A 21,286-nucleotide genomic window follows, 5' to 3' on the forward strand; every position below is an offset into this window, starting at 1 on the left:
ACATGACATTTTGATGGTCGTGATTTTTTTTCCCATTTGATATTCATAGTCAATGTTATTTTTAGATACTGCCTCCGTCGACCATGCATCACGTCCGCTTTTCGCCGCACGCCAAGGCTGTTCGAGGCGATTCAAAGCACTGTATCAAAATTCTCGGTCGAGAAATCGCCCAGATAGAAGGTTAAACGGCCGTTTTACATATCTACTGAACTCTAGAAAACTTTCCAAACCCGGGGATGGGCGAAGAAATAGATTGCCACCGCCACAGGGTGGGCAAATCGTTCCAAATCCTTCAAAGCGGTGATTGCCTTTTCCGTCATGTGAAGACATTAAATCTGAAGGAGTTAATGCAAAGGAACAGCTGTGGTATCGTGTAAAATTAAACAACCCTTAGGCACCATTCAACATAGTACAGAAAGCAGAATGATCAGTCGTAAATAGGTAGGGGCAAGAGCCTGGACAAATCGTTAATGGGCTTCTAGAGGGACATAATTCCACGCACCGATCGGCATTGAATAAGAAATTATTCGCAACGTCCTCGCCCTCCAAAAAGCGGTTGGGATATATCACTGAGGACAGTGCTTAGTATCTCGTTTGTAGCGAGAACGGTTGTCTTACCCAAATGTCCACACAAGTCGCCCAGCAATTTTTCCATTTCATCTCGCTCCGCCTTCGTAAAAGGCTCCGTGCTTCGAGTAGACCGAGAACGAGCACGGGCAGGCTCCTTGTCCGCTACGCCAGGAGAGCTATTCAGATCTGGCTCTTCATTCAGATGCACATGACCATCAGAGTGCTCTGTTACATGTTCGGCAGGAGTTGGGGCTTCATTAGAAGGAATGGTGTCGTCTCCAGTCTCGGACGGCACTCTTCCGACTGGCTCAAGCGTAGTCGAATCTGCAGCCTAAATATGGTTATTAGCATGTTTAATTGAATTCTCGAAGAGAAGGCTATTCTTACTGGTTTATTCAGGCGCTCGTGATGCAATACGAACTCTTTGTACTGCTTCCAAGTAGTGACGAGGTCATCCGGAACAGCATGAAACACTTTCCGATATATCTCCGTCTAATGGAGGTATTAGCTCAGTGGGTCACCACAAGGAGGGAAACGTTTTGTCGACATACATTATGGACAGCACATGCAACCCAAACATCCTTCCAGAATGCATCCGATACAGGATCCTCAAAACCATTGGGATCAACATGAGGTCGAGGAGTTGGGACAGTCCATTTGTTGTTTTGACCTAGCTTGCTCCCCAGATTTTTACGGAGTGTTGAACGTGCTCTTGGCGCCGCACGCTCGTCATCTTCCCCGCTTTCTGTTCCCCGTACGGACATGGGGAGATTGATCATCTATTTCGGGAGATCTATAGGCATCGACGGGTGTCCCGTGAAGATTCCCGTTCGAGGGGAGAGCTTGATGTGGAGCATCGCTTGGAGATGTCCTGTCCTCGGACTTCCGCTTTATGTCCTGAGCCTTGTCATTTGGGGCATGGCCATTGGCGGGTGGCCCGTCTCCGTTGAGATAATCTTGAACAACTTTCTCTTCGAGCGTGGCACTCGGTACATTTTTTCCTGTACGGGTGTTTTTCGGAAACGCCGTGTTCAGGTCATCGTCAGTTTCCGCCGAGCCCTGGGTTGCAGTGTGGACGGTTGCTTCTGACGAACCATTCGGGGCTACAGAAAATAAGCCCCTCGCAACTACAACAAAAGCCGAGCGTACCTCTCCCAACGTTGTCTGACGCTGTATGCGATGAACTGTCAGTTACCGAGGATTCAACAATACCATTCTCCTGCCGGCGGTGCTGTTCGCCACTAGAATTCGAAGGTACTGGCTCATGCTCAGGTTTTACGGGATCAGAAGCCATTAAGTCTTCCTCATACAAAGCATCGACATCAACACCGATGTGCTCTCTCATCAGCCGGACCCGAAGGGTGTGAGCAAAACGTCCGACTTTGTAAGGCTTCCCAGCCATAGTACTAAAGTAAATGTCAGAATCGCCCGGACGAAGAAATATTTCCCACAAACCAATCGATCATATCAGTATCTCGAATTACTGCCGCGATTTCAGAGTCCCTGTCCCCTCTCTGAGATCTTTCGTTAATGTTTGCGCTTCCGATAATGGCAAGCCGGTCGTCCACGATGCAAACCTTTCCATGGATGTAGACCTAAGTTGCAATGAGTACAATTGACGCCCAAATTATGATACTTCTAACCTGCTCGGTTGTCAATACGTCTCTCAGCTTGCCCCAGTTACGAAGGGAGAATACAGTAATATAGTCATCGGGCTGGGTGTAATATATAATAGAAAGTAGCAATGAAGATGGAAACACTCACGTCGATGCCTTCTTTCCTAAGCCTCCCGAATATTGAATTAGGACCTCTGGATATGGTACGATTTTGACACTCGAGGATGATTCGGATCTGAGGTCAGATGTCAGAAAGGACGAAAACAGACATAGATATCATATCTAACAGAACTGCCATCGCTATGATCTAGAGCGAACGCGAAGCCTGGGAGTAAAGGAATTACCACGCAGCACTTCCAGGGGGTTCCATCGCGATGGGCTTTGATTATTCTGTGTACCAAGGCGTCGCCGATCTTGTTTTCAATCCTGATATCGTTAACGGTGGTACTAGCATCACGAGTCAATCAAGCGTAAAAGGCGCATAAACAACCCTACGAGGTGATGAAGAACTGATTCTCGATGTACACGAAGTGTTCTGACATTTGAATCGCTATTTGAAAAAAAAACTCAGTGGTATTGACGTTGTCGACAACATTGGACAGACCCTTGAGATACGCATTTTGGATGGAATGTTCATTACGGCTTGCGGTACCTAAAGACCAGGGTCCTGCAGAACGGCAGATCTGCATCTCACAAGTACCGGTCAAACCCAACTGCGTCAGTTCGCCAGGTCTGAACTCCGGAGGTGGCAAGAGGAATGGCATGGCTCGAGAATGGTTCTAAAATAATTCCTACAGCGCAGACACAAATCAACGCGTTTTGATGCGTACCTTGATTCTCAAAAGATAATTCCACCTAAAGACAGGGCACATTAATACCAGTAAACACTTACCAGACAACAACACACCTTTGCACAAAATGCCGAGCCAGATCGCGAGCAGGTTGCCCCACGACCTGCATACCAACATCATGCCTGTAAGTGGAATCAGCGCCTGCAAAGCGTTACAGAAATTAGCTCACCAGGGCATGCGAGGTATCTTCGTACGATCATACATATCCTCTTCAGGTTTATTGAGCGTATGGAAGTCCGAAATACGAGCATTGCTATAATCTTTGCCTGTCCAAATGCCAAGTGGCTTAGAAAACGTCAAAGGAGAGGAATTCTCACTTACCAGGCCATACTTGAGATGACTCGTCTTCAGCATCATCTGTAACTGCGTGTTGGGGAGTATCCCACCTAAGAACCACGTATCAACAGAAAAAATGTAGATATAGTATGATAATCATACCTTCCAAAGCACGCATCGAGTCCTCCCATGAAAGCGATAGCTTCATCTATGACGCAAAGCTTCTCATGCTGCCACCAGACGCATTAAACAAAATGAAAGTGAGAAGAATCTTGGGACTTACATGTGCCCAATAGAAAGTACCTGTCTGGAAATGTGACGGGGAGCGCTGAACCATGATGTTAGGATGTAGGGACGCTAGACGCTGCTTTGTATAACTGATTCCATTTTGATGAGAACGACGGCAAGAAGCAGAGAACGAATCTCACTTGCTATCTGTCGGGGTTGTCCGACTCGAAACTTCCTTGCTGTTGACATCCGATCGATATTTTGAAAGTCACGAGTAAAAACCTCGAACTCACTAGACAATGATACAAATCTTGACACCTTCCTTGGCCTTCCTCTCCAGCAAACGATCTAGTCGATAACGCTCTTTATTAGGCCGACGAAGCTGAAGCTCTAGAACAATGTCAGATATAGCGATATGGCGTCGCACTATTCTTACCTGGTGACAGCCACCAATCATGAATGTAAATTGTTTCTCTTGCAAGCAGGATAGCGCGGGATAGATTCCAGAAATAGTCACGCTTGAATATTTAATTGAGGCAAACGCCACATAAATAAGATAGAGGCGACTCACCCCATCAACAAGCCATTGAGCTGCAACGTTTAGCCGTATCGGAGCAAAGCTATCAAACCTGTTGGTTCCCGTATAATGCGAGGCAGCAGCCACCCGCTCAAAGGCCGTTATCCACTGGAGCATCTGTCTCTATATGTATCGAGACCGTCAACATCTGCATGCGACAAGAAAAACCCAGACGTACCTCATTCCGAGCATACAGCCTCAGCCGCATTTGCGAGTTCGATATATAGAAAGTATGTTTCGAAACGTCAGTTTGAATTTTCTTCTTCTTCTTCTTCTCGGCTTGCCAAGGCTCGCTGTCCACCATGTCCTGATGATCGACACCACCCGAAAGAGGATTGGTGTTGGTGGACGGGTCAAGCATGGGAGTCGGGCCATGCGATGCCACAGAGGAGGAAGACGAGGAGGTGCCGTCTTGTGCCTCTTCGCTGTGACCGCCGGGATGGAAATGTGCACTGTGATTGAGACGAAAAGCCCGTGAAATTTGACCCTTAATAGATCCCATCAGGGACATATGCTCAGTTTCTGCACTTGCTTCCGACTTGCGTTCTTTTCTTTTGGCGTTTGACTCGTCGTCGTCGTGTGTGGTATCGGGATGAAGAAGACTCAGCCCTTGTCGATAATATCGCTTAGGACGCTCGATCTTGAAATCTGAATCCAGTAGAAAGGCGTCCCAGACGGTCAACTACATGGTATCAGAGCAAATATATGAAGCTCGCAAAAGCGTACCTCTCCTGGCTCAACGAGTGCTACCAAGTAACTTTCTCGGACAGCACACCACCTTGACTCTCGCTTCGCCCTCCAGCTTGAACCTTTGCGCCCAAATTCTCCTTCTTCGGCTTCTATCCGCATATAGCCAGCTTTATACTGGGCGCCTCCGGACTGGGAAAGGTACATAGAAAGGGCACTGATCTCAAGAAAACTCGCCAGGCGGTTGGCTGCGGGATGAAACATCTGAGAAGAGGTCAAAATGCGGCAATGGAATTCACGGAGAACGTACGACAGCACGAATAAGATCCAAAAGATAATTTTCCAGAGCTTCGCGCTGCAAACGAGCAAAGTCGGCGTGACCAACTTGATTGCCTTCCTTCTGTAAAAATTTAAAATACGGTAAACCTGTCCGCAGATCAGTATCTGGATTTGTGGAACAAAGGGACCATCGCCGTACTAGTCTTAGGAAATTCAGGTAGCTTTTCGACATTTCGTTGTAGGGCATTAGATAAACTATAATGATAATGCAGAGATATGAAGTCGCGAAGTTGCCGGTATACTACCCAGCGCGCAGCACCATTCGCATATTCACATTCGATTCTGAACACAGATTTATGACCGTGTAGAGGATGTAAGCTGTCGCTGACACGGATGCGAAGCCGATGAAAGAGTACGGGAACGCGTCGCTGGTTATTTTCGTCGCGCTCAAACCATAGGCGTAACATGAGAGTCGAAAGCCCACCGGCGATAAGCTCGTCAGTAATGTTCACGGCATTAGACGTGACGACTGATGGGCCTGGCGTTATGGGGCTATGGGAGGGCTGATTGACGACGTTGGGAATTAAAGAACGTAACCGGCTCCATTTTGCTCCCGTCTTTCGTTCTGGAGGAGCAGGTGGTCCTGATGCTGTGCGCCGTAGACCAGAAGGAGGGAGTTTTGTGCTTTCTTCACCATCGGTCACTGGTTCCCTAGGTTGTCCCTCTGCACTGACACCATCAAAATCAAATCCGCCCTTTTCTTCCTTTGGAGACTCGTGAAACCATTTTAGAGGATTCCAACTCTCGTCAAGAAGTTTACTTTCCCTCTTCTTCCCTTTCTTATCAGCGGAAGCGTTCCTGACCTCTAACGCGTCGCGAAAGTCAGTGCTGGGAGACACGAAAGGGAAATCTCCTTGCTCTTCCACAGCAGAGTCTGGTTTCAAATCGCTGTTCTCGTGCTTGGAATTATTCCTGGAAGTCGCAGGCGAGTTTGGAGTTGAATAGCTGTACGACAGAGACCGTGGCGGGCCAGTCCTCATGGACGGAGTACTAGGCGGGGTCCGGAAATGTGCGACACGTTGTTCTTGGCTTGATGCTCTTGGCGTTGCATGCGAAGGACTCGAAAGGGCAGACCGTGGATGGTCCCCGTCTCCGGGAGACGTCCCATGTCGCTGGCCTGTTTCGATGGCCTGTCCAACTACCTCTGCAATACGCGTCATGAATGAGCAATGGCGCCTTGACACCTACGAGGCGTGCAAATAAAATGGTAGAAGAAGGCGATAAATAGTGAGAGAATGTGGCACGCTGGTTGGGATGGAGAGATGATGATGGTAACGGAACAAGTCAAGGAGAGGTGGTGGTATCGTGTCAAAGTAATAATAAACGATGCTGCTCCAGATCCTTGTTTGATGTTGACGTCATATCAATCGAGCTTCCTTACGCAGGCTACGTATGTATCCTACTGTCGCAACTTTGCAGCACTAACACCGGCCTTGCGCCCAAATACTGCGCCTGCAGTCAAACCACTTCCACCAGGATAATTATTGTAAAAAACCCCACCAACCATTTCTCCAGTACAGAAGAGACCTGGAATGGGCTGTCCAGACTCATCAGAGATGACTCCAGCAGTGTCTGGATCGATGGACAAGCCTCCGAATGTAAAGGTGATTCCACAGCAAACTTTGACTGCCATACTGAGCGAAATTTATTAACAGCAAGTAGTCAATAGAATACGACTTACAAAGGAGGTTGATTGATCGGTAAAGCCCAGTTTGATTTGGGTATGTCAAGATGGCAGCTGTTCGATTGAGTAGAGAGTCCGTCCTTGACTGCGGGATCCCACTTCTGGTTGGGAAAGTCTCTCTGGCGCCGTTCAACGGCCGCATTGAACTCATTCAGTGTACGAATAAGCGCGCCCGAATCTTTCAATCCTTTGGCAGATAGCTCGCGCGCCAGCTCCTCAATGTTATTTGCCATCGTCTTTTCGACAATCCCATCGCCATATTCTTCTTTCCTTAACGAACCAATGACTTTCGCATCCCAAATCTGGAAAGCGATTCCTCCGGGCTGTGATAATATTGCCCGCCCAAACTTGGCGTAAGTATAATTTCGGAAGTCTTCACCTTCATCAACAAACCGTGCCCCGTCGGAATTTACCATAATTCCTAGTGGGTAACCGGACTTCGTGTACTGGTTAGTTACGTCCCGTGCTCCAGCATCATCTGGAGCATCGGCATCCCAGGCAGTATTGTGGCACCCCGCCCAGTCACCTGTGGTTCTAGCACCTACGGCCCGGGCGAGCTGAAATCCATCACCCGTGTTATATGGTGTTCCCCGAACCTAGTTAGCCAAAAACGTCGTTATAACCGTAAATCCGTGAACAGGCCATACGACGAACCTTGGCCCTTTCCCACTCAGGTCCCAAGTACCTGGTTCTTAGTTCAGAACTCGCCTCGAAGCCGCCAGCAGCGAGAATAACCGCAGAGGTTTTCAGAGGAATATTAACTCCGTTCCTCCGAACGACAATTCCCGCGATCGTATTGCTTTCCCTCAGAAGTTCCACGCAAGGGGTATCAAACCAAAGTTCAACACCTGCCTTGCTTAAGGCATCTTGATGTGCCGATATGAGCCCCTTTCCCCCGGCCTCTACACTAAGGACCATCCCTCCCCAAAACTTTTGTCGCCCATCAACTTCATACGCTTGGCGATGGAAGGAGAAAACAAAAGGGACCTTGACCGATTGAGCAAGCCATTGTATCGCGTCCCGTGAATTGTCAACCACTGCACTAACTATCGCAGGGTCTGCTTTGCCGTTCCCGAGCCGCATGATGTCCTCAAAGAATTGATCGCGAGTGTACGGTTCCATGTCGATGCGATCGACTACCTCTGAAGACAGATTGCTTACGATAGGCAGCAAGTCTTGCAGTCCACCATGCACAGTCCTATGAGCCCCAGCAGTGAAGTAACCATTTCCCCCTACCCAACCTGGAGGACACTTATCGACTATCAAAACTATCAAGCGAAATGAGATGTTTATCTAAAACATCAGATCGGCCTGACCTTTCTGACACCCCGCTTGCATTGATGAAAGTGCAGGCACAACTCCCCGCATGACCTGAACCAACAACAATACAATCAAAGTGAGTCATGAGCACGCCTGTCGTTGGAGATACAACTTTGCAAAAGAAGAAGGGGTTCGGGTGCAAATCAGAACCAACAGACGGCATATCACGTTGTCTCACGTCTCGTTCGCAAAGGTCCCGAAAACGAAGAAAGGCCGTCCTAGCGCGTGCATGACCTGTATGCAGACAATTCCCTCATCTCCTGAGCCCCACAATCGCAGAAATCAAAAGCTAAAGTACGTCATAGCCAGTGAGCCTGATGGATAGGCGACACAATGTCGGCTATGAACAACGTTTCTTGCCGGCCAGCGAACTGTCTTGGCTAACAAGTCACTCCGGTATCGCCTTCCGATCCACTCGAGCATGGACAACGGTCAGCTGAGGCGCTTGCATGATGTATCTAAAATCAGATATGATTTGCTCTAAAGCCTTGAAATCCTCCATATGTCGTTCAGGTACATAGATGGGGCCCAGGCATCTGAGAATAAGGTGGGCGACGAAATACTACTCCGGATCGGTAATCTCGACAGTTAATTCTGCAAGTTTGATGACCTTGTTGTTATTTATCGGAGATATAGAGCATCCAACATCGGTAAAACTGCCTGTACTACAGATGAGAAAAGAGACACCTAACGAAGTAAGAAAAAACGCGATAGACCCAACTAGTCAAGCTATCAACAGTCAAGCCATATTCATCCGAGCCACAGTGGCACCTCCTGTATTACCATCGAAAGTCAGGAAGTTGGCAATTGGGGGTTCTCGGGCAGCCAGGGATTTCAGTATGTCCTGTGCCAGCATACCACCGACTATTGCGCAAACTGGAGAAAACTCATGACCTGCAGTGGTCGATATTGACCTGAGAACATTTTCAGAAGAAAAACTATGTGTAAAGCAAAAGTAACTTGCTCAGCAAAGTCTCTAGGAATTTTCGTCAAGACCTGCTTGTTCACGTCTGCCGCAACTATCATTGCGTTTGCTATGGTTTCTAATTCATCCACTTGAGCGACACTGCTGGGAAGGACTCCCTCGTGTCTCGACTGGAACTCCCACAGTGCTAGAGCCGAGTATTTTCCATGAATATTGCATGATGTCACGATCAAGCAACCCACCAAGAATCATGAAAAGGACCGAAGGATTCAGTTCTTTAGTTTGCCTTTTTGTCAATGTGGACCACTTGTGACGTAGAGCATCTCGAAGAGGAGAATACGCGGCTGTGACCATGATGTTTTTCTGGGCAGTGTTGGGGGCAGAACGGTCTCTGTAAATGTGCCGGCGAGAGGGGTAAACTTACCGGTAGAGAGATCAAGCTAAAAGAGACTGGACTCACGGAGCAATGTACTCGTGATTGAGTAGGTCGCAGAATATGTAGCCCATAACGCCATAGGTACCACCGCAATAAAACGGGGTGCGGAGCCGCCGACACACGTCGTTTACACGGATCTTGAGGAGGCGGCTCAGAATAGCAGAGTCAGTATTCAAAGTGAAGGACTCACAAGACCATCTCTATCCCAATCTGTCACACACACCAAATCTACGGATCCAAGCGTTTGTTCAAGTGTTGCCTCATCAAGCAGGGTCAAAGTTGTGATAGTCTCCACCGTCACGAGGGGATTGAGACTCTCAACTCTTGATTTCGCAGCAATTACTCTCTACAAAACACAGTCGCCGAAGAATAGCCATCAAATTTCCGTCAAAAGACGCGAAACTGCGAAGCTTACCTTCTGACCAACATCTTCGTCTCGGAAAAAGAAACCGGCCCCAAGGTCCTCCTCAGTAACGTCTGCGTCATCAATCATGACGAGCTTGCCTATGCCAGCTAAGACGATGTTTTTGATAACTTCAGTTGCAGTGCCTTGCAATCGTACAACAAGAATTGTTGCATTACGCATCCTATCGCGCCAATCAGTCTCAGAAAGTCCGACCACAATTCTCAATTAAAAGAAGCTCTCTGAAGGACCCTGCGGATAAATAAAATCGCAGAAATGCACCTTTGTTGAGCTTCGATTCCCCACAGACGGATCTGCCGGTCGTAGCGACTCTGTTCTTCTTCTGTGAATTCCGTAGTCGACATGATGGATCAAATTCTTGTATTTTAGTTGAAAAATCTGCGGCAAAAAAGAAAAATTATGGCAGTTCTCCTCGGGATGCTGGATGCTGAGCGTACGGAAAACAGGGGCACGATAGAAAACAGTGAGATCGCGTTCGTCACAAACACATTCCCTGGTCACAGAAATTCCCTTTTCCAGTCAGGCACCGGTCGCTTCGGGTTCGAGGCCGAAGGCAAATAGCGATTGATGATGATCACCAACGTTAACGATCACCACTGGAACTCGACTTATTTCGTTGCTTTCCAAGACCATACGTTCCCATCTGTATTAAAAAATGCGCAGCAAACATAGTAACCAGGCCAACTTTTATTTCGTTGACTAAAGGGTAGTACTAAGGTCAGCTGGGCTACAAGTAAATGTTGAGTACTATTCGATAACAATGCGACAGGACGAGTAAATTAACAATACACAATAGACGCTGCTATGCAGCTAGAGCAATATGCGAAGGGCGCGGGTATAACCACAAAGAGAAAGCCGAAACGATAGATACAGTTGCTATTATTGTTTTTGCTGAAAGACTGCCAGAGTTCCTTTAGCTCATCATGGCCATTCCGTCGCCACTGGACGTGCCATCCCGGTCGTCGTCAAGTCTACGAGGTACGCGTTCGTAAACCCACGTCGCAACGAGCATGGGATTTTAGACTCACAAGTAGTTCCTCTCGATCTCAGATAAGATGCTAAGGAAGTCCCCTAGATACCCAAGGGTCAACACATCTGTGAAAAGATTGATAGGCAACCAATAACTCACAAAGATATGCGTGGGCGCGCGCGGCGGACGCCGGCGCTATTTCAGCTTTTCTCACTGCATCCAGCAGCGTAGATGCGACAAAGCGCACCTTATGGACCTTGATAAAATATTCAAGGGATTGGAGACACAAAGATCCATGAAATCTAACTTACCAAACTAGGTCCATTGGTGGCGATGGACTGGATTGGGATGCTGTAAATGCCGTCCGTAACGTTAAGTAACAAAGCGCGTTTCAATTGGACAACCCTTGCCTGTGAAGGATGCTCAGCAATACACTAGCAACAGCTTCTCGGTCCTCGGCGACTTGGTGATCGTCAATATTTCCTTGTAACGAGACGACCAGCTCGTCACGGTATTGCTCAATCACAAATCGAACCAGTTGCTTGGGACAATAGTCAATATTGCATACGATGCGAATAGGGTTAAACTCCTACCTGTGTCACATACAAATTCGCTTGCATAACCAGGAACGGGTTCAATGCATTCGCTCGCGAAGCATGAGGATTGTCAAAGAAATCTTTCACCTCGGCAAAGGTTGCTTGTCGGAAACCTGCACCTCCGTATTCTGGAGGGATGTGAGAAGGGGCATGTGTTTGTTTTAGTCGTAAAGGTTCAGGCGCGTGGCTTAACGCCGAAAGGATACGCCCGTGAAGTGACTGAACCTCTTCAAGTCTAGCAGTCGCGAATTGCCCTTGTGGCGGAGAGCGCTTGTCCACTCGGATACGGACCAGGATCTCTCCGAGAAGTGCGAAAATCCGGGAGGTATAGTTAAGACCCGAGACAATGGCAGTCTTGCCATGTGGTTGAGGAAGGTAAGCGCTAGGGGTGATGCTACGAGGGAAAATACCAAGGCGATTGAGTGGATCATTATCGCTTAAGCAGACTCAAAAACTTACTATTCGTCATCTAGTTCCTTAGGGAAATGAACAGTACAATCTTCGTCCCGAAGACAGATCGGCCGTCCAAGGAGGACTGACATTGACTTGTCGGCTAAAAATGACAAATTTATCTAGCGCTCTCACACTCTGACAAAGCAACGCGCGCTCACCTCCAAAGAGTAGCCAAAAAGTTCTCCGTCTGATCTCGCTCTCGATTGGGTCGAGGCCTTCGTACGAAGCTTCTTCATGCATACGCAGAGTAACGGCGATATGCGCAGCCTCACCAAATGCCGCATGCTGCGTGGCGTCATGGCCCTCACAGAAGTGGTATACGCAATCGCTGTGAAAAGATCTGAATACCAAAATCACATAAAAAGAAAAAAAGGTACGAACAAATATCGAATAATGACATGCATAGAGGTCGGTGGATCGTAGGATGCTATAGAAACCTGCCGGCTAGCTTCGTGACAAGTCTGATTGCCTTTAGTTGGAGAGCAACCAGGACCGATAGTAATGCACGTACCTGGGCGAGCTTCCGAACGACCGGACGATCCATTGGGAGATAGGAACGGGGAACTTGAACGAGCGTTGAAGCCACAGTGGACATAACAAGGGCGAAAAAGAGTGGATCGCGTTCTTCCCGGTGGGCAGTGAAGGTCAGCCATGAAGGACGGTTTGTGAACGCAAGGAGTGAGCGGATACACAAAGTCGAAGAAGAGCGCTATGATGAGAGATATCGTATCTCTCGGAGCAATTTCCTCCAATCTATGCGGTCGATAATAAAACGAGAGAGGGGGTATTTGGGCTGGTGGCTGCACCGGAAGGACCTGGTGCTGCTTGTAGGACCAATTATATAAAGGATAAGTACTGAAAGAATCTGGCTGAGGAGAATATCCCTTGGATTCGTCCTGGGTATTAGATGCGTCAGAGTGGGAACCAGGGTAAGACGAGGACAATGAGCTGGAATAGTGGGAATGATAGGTATCTGCCGCAATGGGATAGCGTGAGGGGGGTATAGGGATGGAAGGAACGGTAGGTAGTGCTGGTATCGGGGAATCCATAAACGAAGACGGGCTCTTTGGACCAAACGACGGCGACATTAATGACTGAGGGCTAGTCATAGTCGTCGATGACTGGTGATGCCGAGCTATCTGCATCGACCTGATTGTCAGCTGCCGCTGCTGCTGCTTGGGCTTCATGTAGCCTACGAAGATATCTATGTATACAGATGCTGCTAAGTATGGCAGAGCCGAACAGCGAATGACGACACCCACAGATTAGGCGGACCTCTCTTTTTGGGCTGGTATTCGTAAGTGCAGGGAATTCCGAGCGATATGCAATGTTTGCAAGATTGCTTTTGATCATCGGGGTTCTCTCGAGCGCATCGAACCTTACGGGCTCTGCAAGCATCACAGCCTTCGATATCGCAATCAATAAAGAGCAAATCAAATAGACGTGACAGAATACGTACTCTGAGACTGCCGCCTAAACAACACAAAGGAAGATGTCAGCAACGGGCAGAAATGAAAAAAATAAGAGAACCACAACATGAATACGACGTGTGGAAGCAAAGAGGATTGAAGAAGGGGGGAATAGGAAGAAATGCGGGGGTGGGGCACGGAGAAAGGTCGGCGAAATGAACAGAAATTAGACATACTTTCTCTTGCTTTTGCTGATTTCGGAGTGTGGTTCCTTGAGGAGGCCGTCGTCGGAAGGCGGGGTGGCCGAGCTCGACTCCTTCTTTGGACGGGCGACAGGCATAGGGCGGCAGGAAGTCACAGCAAGCAGAGAGGGTAAATGGGGCCTTGGGAGGAAATGGGACGGTATGTCTGGCCGTTTTGAAGCATGCGTGTAGCACTTTGTTTGCTACTCGGGCTCTTTTTCTAGCTCTTCTTTTCAATGTTATATATCAAACTGGGATCAGGCTCGTAAGGGCAATGGAAACCTAAAAATCAGTGTCCTCCGTCCCAATCGAGCACTTTTACACATATGGTTTCCAGAATATCATTCAGCAAATATTGTATCACGGGTCCTTGGCTCCGTTCTCACAATAGACCGCGGTCACTCCCCCGGCCTATCTCCGGTTAATCTTTCGCAACCGGCCAGATTGAAGTTTGGCGATGCACCCTTTTGGATTCCTCAGACTTGCTCAACATTGCTCAGATCACCACAGGTTCATATTGCCTCCGATCCGAGTTGCGGCTGGTACCTAATTCCACGTGCTCCATTTTGTCGGTCGTAACCTTTCCCCCGTTTCTTGGTTACCCAAAATTTTCTATTATGTGCTATCCATTACGATGCCTACCCGCGAGATGCCTGAGCATGAGTCTAGCCCGCCCTTCCGCCAGGATCCCTTTGTGCCAGCGAGAACGGATATTGGAGATCAACGTACTTCGCAGCTGCCCTTGTTCATCATCATCCCACTCAGCCGACTCCGACAGCAGCAGTTTCCAGAATCTGTAGGCAAATACCGCCAATCCCGCTTTCAACGCCGCATACGCGAGAAACTTGCCTAGATGTGGCGATGAAGTGATCCCCGTATGTTTCATGGCTGTGACGACCGACAAAATGCCAAGAAATTTCTTTCGCTGAACGTCGGGCGCCGTCGTAAGGCTCAGCGTCGCGTTCGCGCGCAAGAAAGACACCAACGCTTTCTCCGTCAGCGCCACTTGCATTTCGCCTAGTCGGAGAAGAAGATCCTGGAAAAGCGACAGATCGTTGTGTACGAGGGACTGATGCAGCACGGTGCCAATTGTGACTCCGTCGGGATGCAATCCTTTCTCGACCATTCGCTCGATCATCCTCGCCGCGGCGCGAGGATGTCGCTCCGCCAGTGCCCCCAACACGATGTTCACGTCATAAAGATCTGGGATTTCTCTGCGTTCGAGAAGTATCTCATAGACGTTAAACACATCAGATTGCCGTCCCGCTATGAAATTGGCTCGCGCGAACGATGTCAAATTCTCGTGGCTGGCGGCTGTCAAAGGCGTATGAACCAGGGACCACTCTCTTAACACATGGTTTACGAAAGTCGCAAATTCAGCATCGCGCTTCCGAGACAGTGCAGGGTCTGGAATTCTCGTCGATGGACGGCTTTCTGGGGCTTTGAGCCGTTTTCGGAGGTGTGTGAAAATGGAAACCATGCGAATCATACAAGTAGCGTTGCCGGTAACATAAGCCTTGTCTGGCCCGGTGGAGTAACGGAGCCACAGTGCCCTTGCGAGATTTCCAAAACCATTTTTTGCCAGGATCGCAATAAAATGGGCGCGGTCCTGTGCAGGAAGGTGAACATTTTGATGTACGACCGCTCCAGCGAGGGATCTGGCCAAATGAGACCCTGACGATTGGTTGTCAATTGATTGCAGTAGCCATAGTAGGACTTCACTAGGCGGAGGCGGATATTTGTGCTGCTTGATGACTGAGGGGTCGCTGACGAAGCTGTACAGCTTCAAGCCTAAGGAGAAATATTCCTTCGTCTTGATGGCAATATATAACGCATGAATGATATTATCGGGAAGGGGCGAGATGGAATGGAGCTGGAAGAGAAGCTCCAGGCACTGGCTCAGTTCGTAGTGCCTGGCATGCTGGACAATCTGGTGAACAGAGTCTGCGATGAGGCGGTGTGTGGTGGATGCAATCGCCGCGTCGAAAGCATTCGGCTGGCGGACCCCGTCGATCAGTAGTAGCATACCTAAGTCTCGCCAGTCCCAATGAAACCATGCTTTCGCCAGGGTCAAGAGGACGATGACCCCAAATTCTTGCGACACGGAGAGTTCTGGGATCGGTTGTACAAATTGCTTCTCCATTAGCACCTGGAACACTTCCAAAACCTTGTCGCGCTTGTCTGCAATCAAGAGAGCCCGAACATAATATCCCGATCTGCGGATAAGATGACTTGGGCAGTATGAAACGGACGCCTTCTTGGGCGGAAGTGGATGCTGTTCAAGGTGGTGCATCACGACGGGGTGCAGCATATCAAGAAGTTCTAGGTGCGCGACCGTAGGAGAGGGAGGTAGATTGGCTAATAATCTGTCAATCAGGCCACGGTCTGCGTTTTGCAGACCATCGAACAACTGATCAAGCCTTTGCACCAGCGCCAGCACGTCCTCGGGGGATAAACGGAAGAAATGATTCGAAGCTGTGATAGACCGTATAGCAATGTTTTGATTTCTTCTTCCCTCGTTCTTGTAAATTTGAAGGACGTCTGACACAATTGCTTTGAACTGGTTCACAGACAGCGCCGTGTCCGAGATGATTTTCTTGAAGGTAGTCGCTGGCAAAGAGGCAATAGACTGTGGATCCTCAGTGCGCATCCGAAAATATTCATCCAACGTGAGATGGGTGGATTCTCGGTGCGTCTGCCTGTATGTATTTGGAGAGGGTGTCGTAGGAAATATAGATGGAGATCGCGTGAGAGACGAAGATTGCACGCTAGGTATCGCCTGTGCAGCAGTGCCGCCTGCATTTTTTGTGTATTTTCTACACGCCGCCTGCTGCGCATATGAGAGAAGGTTGCGAAAGACGACACGGCTCAATTGTCGACGACACAGGAACATAAGTCACCTAATACTGTTCGAGTTGACTCATTAGGGAGGAATAGGACGGCAACTCACTGCATGCCGCAATCCCAGTCAAAGCAGGCGCGAAAGGCACGAAACAGCACGGTATTCCTGCTTCAACGGGGCCAGTAATCTCGACTTGTACACCGGGAACGTCGACGTCCGGCGCTGGAAATTTTTGGGCGATGTGACAGTGACGTCATGTGCTTCGCGTCACGCTTATGTATGTACATCAACCACGACGTACGGTACAACATTAATTTCGGACAATCTCTTTATATCGCCCTTATTCTCATCCTTGCCGCTAGATTCTGATTGGGAGCTTGCAACGACATGGGAGCAGGACAGTCAACTTCTCAGAGCCACGCCCCATCTCGTGCTCTCCACGTTCTTCGCGTCACACCGTCTTCGCCAGCTTCGCACACGACCATTGAGCCGTTCTTTGACTTTGTCGTCGGATTTGAAGGCGATTCTCTGTCTGCACAGAACATCGATGTTGCAGAGCTGGAGAGAATAGTGGAGAGCCATGAAGGCAGGACGCTCAACTTGTTAGTTTGGAACAGCAAAAGCCAGGAGACCCGAGGCACGTGAAGCTGGATGCTGGATATTCTGATCTTCGAGTTAATCTTTCATCTTACGCTTGCAGTGGTTCCTATTGTTCCGTCTCGTGCATGGTCCCAGCAACAGTCACAACCAGAAGGCTCCCATATTCAACCTTCTCTGCTCGGACTCAGCATGCGAATATGCGAGCCCGAATTCGCCCTTGATAACGTCTGGCACGTCCTCGATGTCCTTGAAGGCAGTCCCGCGGAGAGCGCCGGCCTGGTTCCGTACGGCGATTATATCACAGGCTGGTCTGGAGGCGTTCTTGGTGCCGAAAACGATTTTTATGATTTAGTCGAAGCCGTGAGCTTTCGTTTATGCTTCTACGCGCGGTTAAGATAGTAACGCTTTCCTTTTACGCAGCATGTTGACAAGCCTTTGCGGGTCTATGTGTACTCTCACGACTTTGAGTACGTGACCATTCTAGCGGTCTTCGAAGCCGATCTGACGTGAATTCAGTGCTCTCAGGGAAGTCGTTCTTGTTCCTAACCGTCACTGGGGCGGTGACGGTCTCTTGGGTTGCGTGTTTGGGTCAGTTCGCTTCGGGCCGTGTTGCTTTCATTTTTGGAGACTAACAGACCTCTAGTTACGGCCTTCTGCATCGAATACCACCGCATTCTTCCGGCCATGTGGCGACAACACCTCCTGAAATCCAAGAAGACTACGAAGATCAAAGTCTGTTCGTTCCTGCAGATATACAGTCGGATACGACTTATATGTCCAATCAGCATATGGGCTGGGTAGAGCCACGGCAGGCTCAGTGGCGTCAGGATCTGTTTCCGACTCAACCTTCGCAAGACCATATTCCTAAAACGATTCCGACTATATTGGAGGAATCCAGCCCCAAATTTCCTTCTGATACACCCCACGACCATTCGTCCCCAACCCTGACTTCGGCATCTACACAAGTTTCGACTTCTCCCAGCCACGCAAGGCATGAAGTGTCACGGCCATCTTTTGGAAACTTGATTAATGGTGATTCACCATCAAAATCGTGATGTTTCCTTGGAGCTCAAATTATCTACGAGAAAAGGTTCTGGAGTAGCACCTCAAACTCTCGCCTCTCGTTCAAGATCACCTGCCCCAAATTTAAATCCGAGTAATAATTTCAACAGGACGTCCACAGAAGCTGGATATAGATCCAGCACAGATGAGAATTCTCACGGTGAGGGAGACAGTGTTGCAGATACAGAGACGACATCACAGGGAAGTCTCACCAGTGTCGATTAAATTAACTTTTCTTTGGGTTGTGTGTGTACGAATTTCAAGGACAGCTGGCTAGTACAAAATAAGCATTATGGGCTTCGCGGACCGCTCGGAACGAGTGCTAGTCTGCCTAATTATCGGATTATTGCAACGCAGCAGAACGCGGTATCGTGATCGCTGTATCGTGTGCAACAAGTCTTCGATACTCCACTTCAGGTAAGCATAACGCGGCAACAGGCGGACCGCTCCTACCTTGGGCGTCCTTGTTCCTCTGCCTTTCTCATGCTCCCAAGCACTGATGATATGGTCGCGGCCAATGGAGACATACCGCACACGTATGTATGACAACCGATGCCGCTCCCCCGCATCGTTTGGTCGGGTTCTCTGGAAACATTTTTGAACATTGGCGAAAATAGTCCGACCAAACTTTTTCCGTTTGTTTATGTCCCCAGGATGTCCCACCGCCGTTCACATATATAAGGCTGACCTTCCATTATTTCATACATTTCCCATACTGTTTCTGAAGAAATGAAGCTCCTAGCGTTGGTTTTGTTGGGATGCGTTTCATCCGCTTTTGCATCCTTTGGTGTCACAACGTCGGGCACTAAGATGCTAGTCGATTCGGGAGGAGGCCTCGTTACAACAAGTGAGGAGTCCTTTCTATTTTCTTCAGAACGGAACTCACCTGGTGACAGTCAACACTTCAAACGGGGATATCATCTCCCTTGACTACAACGGAAAGGAATTACAAGATTCTTCAAAATTCACCCAACTTAGTTCTGGCCTGGGGTCCGCGACTGTCACTTCAACTGTCGACAACGACATCGCAGTAGTGACAATCGAGACTGACACCATCGTAGGCCGCCTTAATTCCGTGTCAGTTTTCTATGCTAAAGCTTCCTACAGAAACATTATTATATTGTCCGGTCAGGTGAAAATACCCTGTATATTGGAACGTACGCATCTGCGGAACCGTCGGTTGGCGAACTGCGGTTCATCGCACGTTTGGCAAAGGATGAGCTCCCGAATGGAACCCCAGAATCTGAAGTAAATGGGGGGACGGCCATCGAGGGCTCTGACGTCTTTGAGTTGGACGGAGAGACACGATCCAAGTTTTATTCGAGTGTACGTGTACTTGGAATGAGTTTATTCGGCTCACGTCATAGTTGTGGCAGATCCGCTTCATTGAGGACCAAGTTCATGGTGTAACCGGAGATAGTGTCGGGGCGTATGTTGTTATTCCAGGCGTTGGCTATGAAACGTCATCTGGTGGACCATTCTTCCGAGGTCTGTTTTCTTTGTTCTATGAAAGCCATTATCGTTATTGAATGTCCTTCAGATATCGACAACCAGGGATCCGCCCAACAGGAAGTCTATTTCTACATGAATTCCAATCATGAACAGACGGAGAGCTATCGCACCGGATTTTTCGGGCCGTAGGGCTTGGCACTCATTTCGGCGGTATTCGCACTCACTAACTCGTTTCTTTCCAGATATGCCCTGGTAATTACAAGCGGGTCAGCACCTTCAGGTGACCTCGACATGAGCTTCATGGAGGATCTTGGTCTTGAGGGCTACGTAGCGTCCTCGGACCGTGGCACCGTATCTGGCACTTACTCGGGAACCTTGTCTGGAGTCGACGTGACCATTGGATTCAGTGTACGTACCAATAGGCAGGTTCCTAACTATGACCTAATGTGCTATAGAATGACGATGCACAATACTGGACATCAGCATCCAGGTGCGTTAACTGTCACTTCACGCCGTCTTTTCATCAATAATAGGACGTTTTTAGTGGATCTTTCTCACGAGATTCCATGAAACCTGGAACATATACGGCGACGCTCTATCAAGGAGAGCTTGCCGCAGGAACTGGCAGTGTCACTGTGACAGCCGGGTCAACTACCACCTTGAAATTGACATCCACCCTTGATGTCCCCGATACTATTTGGAGCATTGGTACTGTTGATGGCACTCCATCCGGTGTACGTGTGTCTTTTTGAGCTCTATGAGGAAATCTAACGCCTCACCTAGTTCTTGAACGCCGACCTCATTGAAAAAATGCATCCGTGAGTACATGGCCGATCATCTCTAACAAACCCTACATTCCCAGATCATAAATTTTCTAGGTCTGATTCGAGAATGAGCGACTGGGGCCCAGTGACATTCACTATCGGCTCGAGCTCCGACTCTGATTTCCCGATGGCTCAATTCAAAGACGTATGCACCTCGGTGACATCGTTGTCTGATGCTGATTGAGCTTATTGACAGGTAAACAATCCTACTACCATTAACTGGACTGCATCGTCATCCGAAATTGGTGAGAAGGGTATACACATCTGATAAATATCGGAAGCCAATTTTTTCCATACCAGGGGAGCGAACTTTGCGCATACGTACTACAGAAGCGTTCGCAGGTGGAAGACCACAAATTACGGTGAATAGTTGGACCTCAAGTGCCCCTTCAGGTGAGTTTCTTCTATTAATTCATGTGCGCCCCATCCACGGCATTGACAACTGCCTATAGCTCCAACAGCCGTGAACTCGAGAGGGTAAGACGAGAACTTCTCAGAGCGTTAAAAATGCCGACTTATAATCTGCAGTGTCACCCGTGGGACCTGGCGCGGACTCAATCAAGTTTGTGCGTGCATTGCTTGAGAATTTGATATCGAACTTGCTAACGATAAGCCCTTTGTGCAGACGACTATACCATCCCTGATGGAACACTGACAGCATCGACCAACACCATCACTATATCTATCATTAGTGGTAGCTCGGGTGATGATTTCCTGAGCCCTAATGTCGTCTTCGACTCGGTGGAATTATTCTGAAGGTCTGTACTATGATGTTAGCGTAGCCCGAGACCAAATTTATGCTTCTTCGGTTGTTAACCGTAAACGTGCATGTTCGACCCACAATCCAAGAAGTGCTTCCCTCTCAACTAAGCTTTCTTTGGTTTCTTTTGTTCCAGTGCGATA

General features: G+C 48.6%; 7 protein-coding genes across 7 annotated transcripts; 2 read left to right on the top strand and 5 right to left on the bottom strand.

Moving 5' to 3' along the window:
* Nucleotides 1-31: 31 nt before the first annotated feature.
* Nucleotides 32-6,451, bottom strand: EV420DRAFT_1517218 (phospholipase D). The gene is made up of 25 exons (XM_060471993.1): nucleotides 5,284-6,451; nucleotides 5,116-5,231; nucleotides 4,845-5,069; nucleotides 4,297-4,800; nucleotides 4,113-4,241; nucleotides 3,978-4,059; nucleotides 3,835-3,931; nucleotides 3,597-3,690; nucleotides 3,476-3,543; nucleotides 3,359-3,423; nucleotides 3,207-3,303; nucleotides 3,094-3,159; nucleotides 3,017-3,041; nucleotides 2,754-2,965; nucleotides 2,474-2,633; nucleotides 2,335-2,421; nucleotides 2,214-2,285; nucleotides 2,026-2,165; nucleotides 1,720-1,976; nucleotides 1,333-1,673; nucleotides 1,122-1,295; nucleotides 958-1,062; nucleotides 619-901; nucleotides 503-569; nucleotides 32-455 (listed from the first exon to the last, which is right to left on the bottom strand). Exons 1-25 carry the CDS (start codon nucleotides 6,302-6,304, stop codon nucleotides 428-430), a joined length of 4,515 nt encoding a protein of 1,504 aa, XP_060335738.1. The 5' UTR covers nucleotides 6,305-6,451; the 3' UTR covers nucleotides 32-427.
* On the bottom strand, nucleotides 6,452-8,438 carry EV420DRAFT_1517222 (FAD binding domain-containing protein). The gene is made up of 4 exons (XM_060471994.1): nucleotides 8,185-8,438; nucleotides 7,483-8,096; nucleotides 6,800-7,424; nucleotides 6,452-6,742 (listed from the first exon to the last, which is right to left on the bottom strand). Exons 1-3 carry the CDS (start codon nucleotides 8,309-8,311, stop codon nucleotides 6,822-6,824), a joined length of 1,344 nt encoding a protein of 447 aa, XP_060335739.1. The 5' UTR covers nucleotides 8,312-8,438; the 3' UTR covers nucleotides 6,452-6,742; nucleotides 6,800-6,821.
* Nucleotides 8,439-10,427, bottom strand: EV420DRAFT_1517228 (uncharacterized protein). The gene is made up of 7 exons (XM_060471995.1): nucleotides 10,195-10,427; nucleotides 9,925-10,096; nucleotides 9,700-9,855; nucleotides 9,534-9,646; nucleotides 9,316-9,464; nucleotides 9,113-9,260; nucleotides 8,439-9,062 (listed from the first exon to the last, which is right to left on the bottom strand). The coding sequence occupies exons 1-7, from the start codon at nucleotides 10,275-10,277 to the stop codon at nucleotides 8,888-8,890; spliced, it is 996 nt and encodes a 331-aa protein (XP_060335740.1). The 5' UTR covers nucleotides 10,278-10,427; the 3' UTR covers nucleotides 8,439-8,887.
* A 419-nt stretch (nucleotides 10,428-10,846) lies between these two features.
* On the bottom strand, nucleotides 10,847-13,701 carry EV420DRAFT_1618414 (uncharacterized protein; the record flags this gene model as incomplete). The annotated part of the gene is made up of 14 exons (XM_060475337.1): nucleotides 10,847-10,904; nucleotides 10,962-11,004; nucleotides 11,063-11,159; nucleotides 11,215-11,254; nucleotides 11,314-11,444; nucleotides 11,497-11,893; nucleotides 11,959-12,052; nucleotides 12,111-12,280; nucleotides 12,334-12,413; nucleotides 12,464-12,516; nucleotides 12,551-13,046; nucleotides 13,075-13,156; nucleotides 13,215-13,340; nucleotides 13,598-13,701. The coding sequence occupies 14 exons, from the start codon at nucleotides 13,699-13,701 to the stop codon at nucleotides 10,847-10,849; spliced, it is 1,971 nt and encodes a 656-aa protein (XP_060335741.1).
* A 170-nt stretch (nucleotides 13,702-13,871) lies between these two features.
* On the bottom strand, nucleotides 13,872-16,680 carry EV420DRAFT_1054104 (uncharacterized protein). The gene is made up of 2 exons (XM_060465547.1): nucleotides 16,554-16,680; nucleotides 13,872-16,503 (listed from the first exon to the last, which is right to left on the bottom strand). The coding sequence occupies exon 2, from the start codon at nucleotides 16,494-16,496 to the stop codon at nucleotides 14,226-14,228; it is 2,271 nt and encodes a 756-aa protein (XP_060335742.1). The 5' UTR covers nucleotides 16,497-16,503; nucleotides 16,554-16,680; the 3' UTR covers nucleotides 13,872-14,225.
* A 50-nt stretch (nucleotides 16,681-16,730) lies between these two features.
* Nucleotides 16,731-18,375, top strand: EV420DRAFT_1054403 (GRASP55/65 PDZ-like domain-containing protein). Its single transcript, XM_060465549.1, has 7 exons — nucleotides 16,731-16,747; nucleotides 16,808-17,082; nucleotides 17,146-17,405; nucleotides 17,466-17,512; nucleotides 17,562-17,633; nucleotides 17,689-17,777; nucleotides 17,831-18,375. Exons 2-7 carry the CDS (start codon nucleotides 16,833-16,835, stop codon nucleotides 17,911-17,913), a joined length of 801 nt encoding a protein of 266 aa, XP_060335743.1. The 5' UTR covers nucleotides 16,731-16,747; nucleotides 16,808-16,832; the 3' UTR covers nucleotides 17,914-18,375.
* Nucleotides 18,376-18,401: 26 nt separating this feature from the next.
* EV420DRAFT_1054202 (polysaccharide lyase family 4 protein) lies at nucleotides 18,402-21,252 on the top strand. The gene is made up of 15 exons (XM_060465548.1): nucleotides 18,402-18,954; nucleotides 19,004-19,164; nucleotides 19,215-19,433; nucleotides 19,484-19,595; nucleotides 19,648-19,744; nucleotides 19,802-19,967; nucleotides 20,015-20,049; nucleotides 20,104-20,293; nucleotides 20,343-20,377; nucleotides 20,438-20,528; nucleotides 20,580-20,628; nucleotides 20,684-20,776; nucleotides 20,836-20,860; nucleotides 20,912-20,949; nucleotides 21,009-21,252. The coding sequence occupies exons 1-15, from the start codon at nucleotides 18,837-18,839 to the stop codon at nucleotides 21,137-21,139; spliced, it is 1,560 nt and encodes a 519-aa protein (XP_060335744.1). The 5' UTR covers nucleotides 18,402-18,836; the 3' UTR covers nucleotides 21,140-21,252.
* Nucleotides 21,253-21,286: the final 34 nt, after the last annotated feature.

Source organism: Desarmillaria tabescens (genome assembly GCF_030435595.1).
Source record: "Desarmillaria tabescens strain CCBAS 213 chromosome Unknown EV420scaffold_6, whole genome shotgun sequence".
NCBI classification, from domain to species: domain Eukaryota; kingdom Fungi; phylum Basidiomycota; class Agaricomycetes; order Agaricales; family Physalacriaceae; genus Desarmillaria; species Desarmillaria tabescens.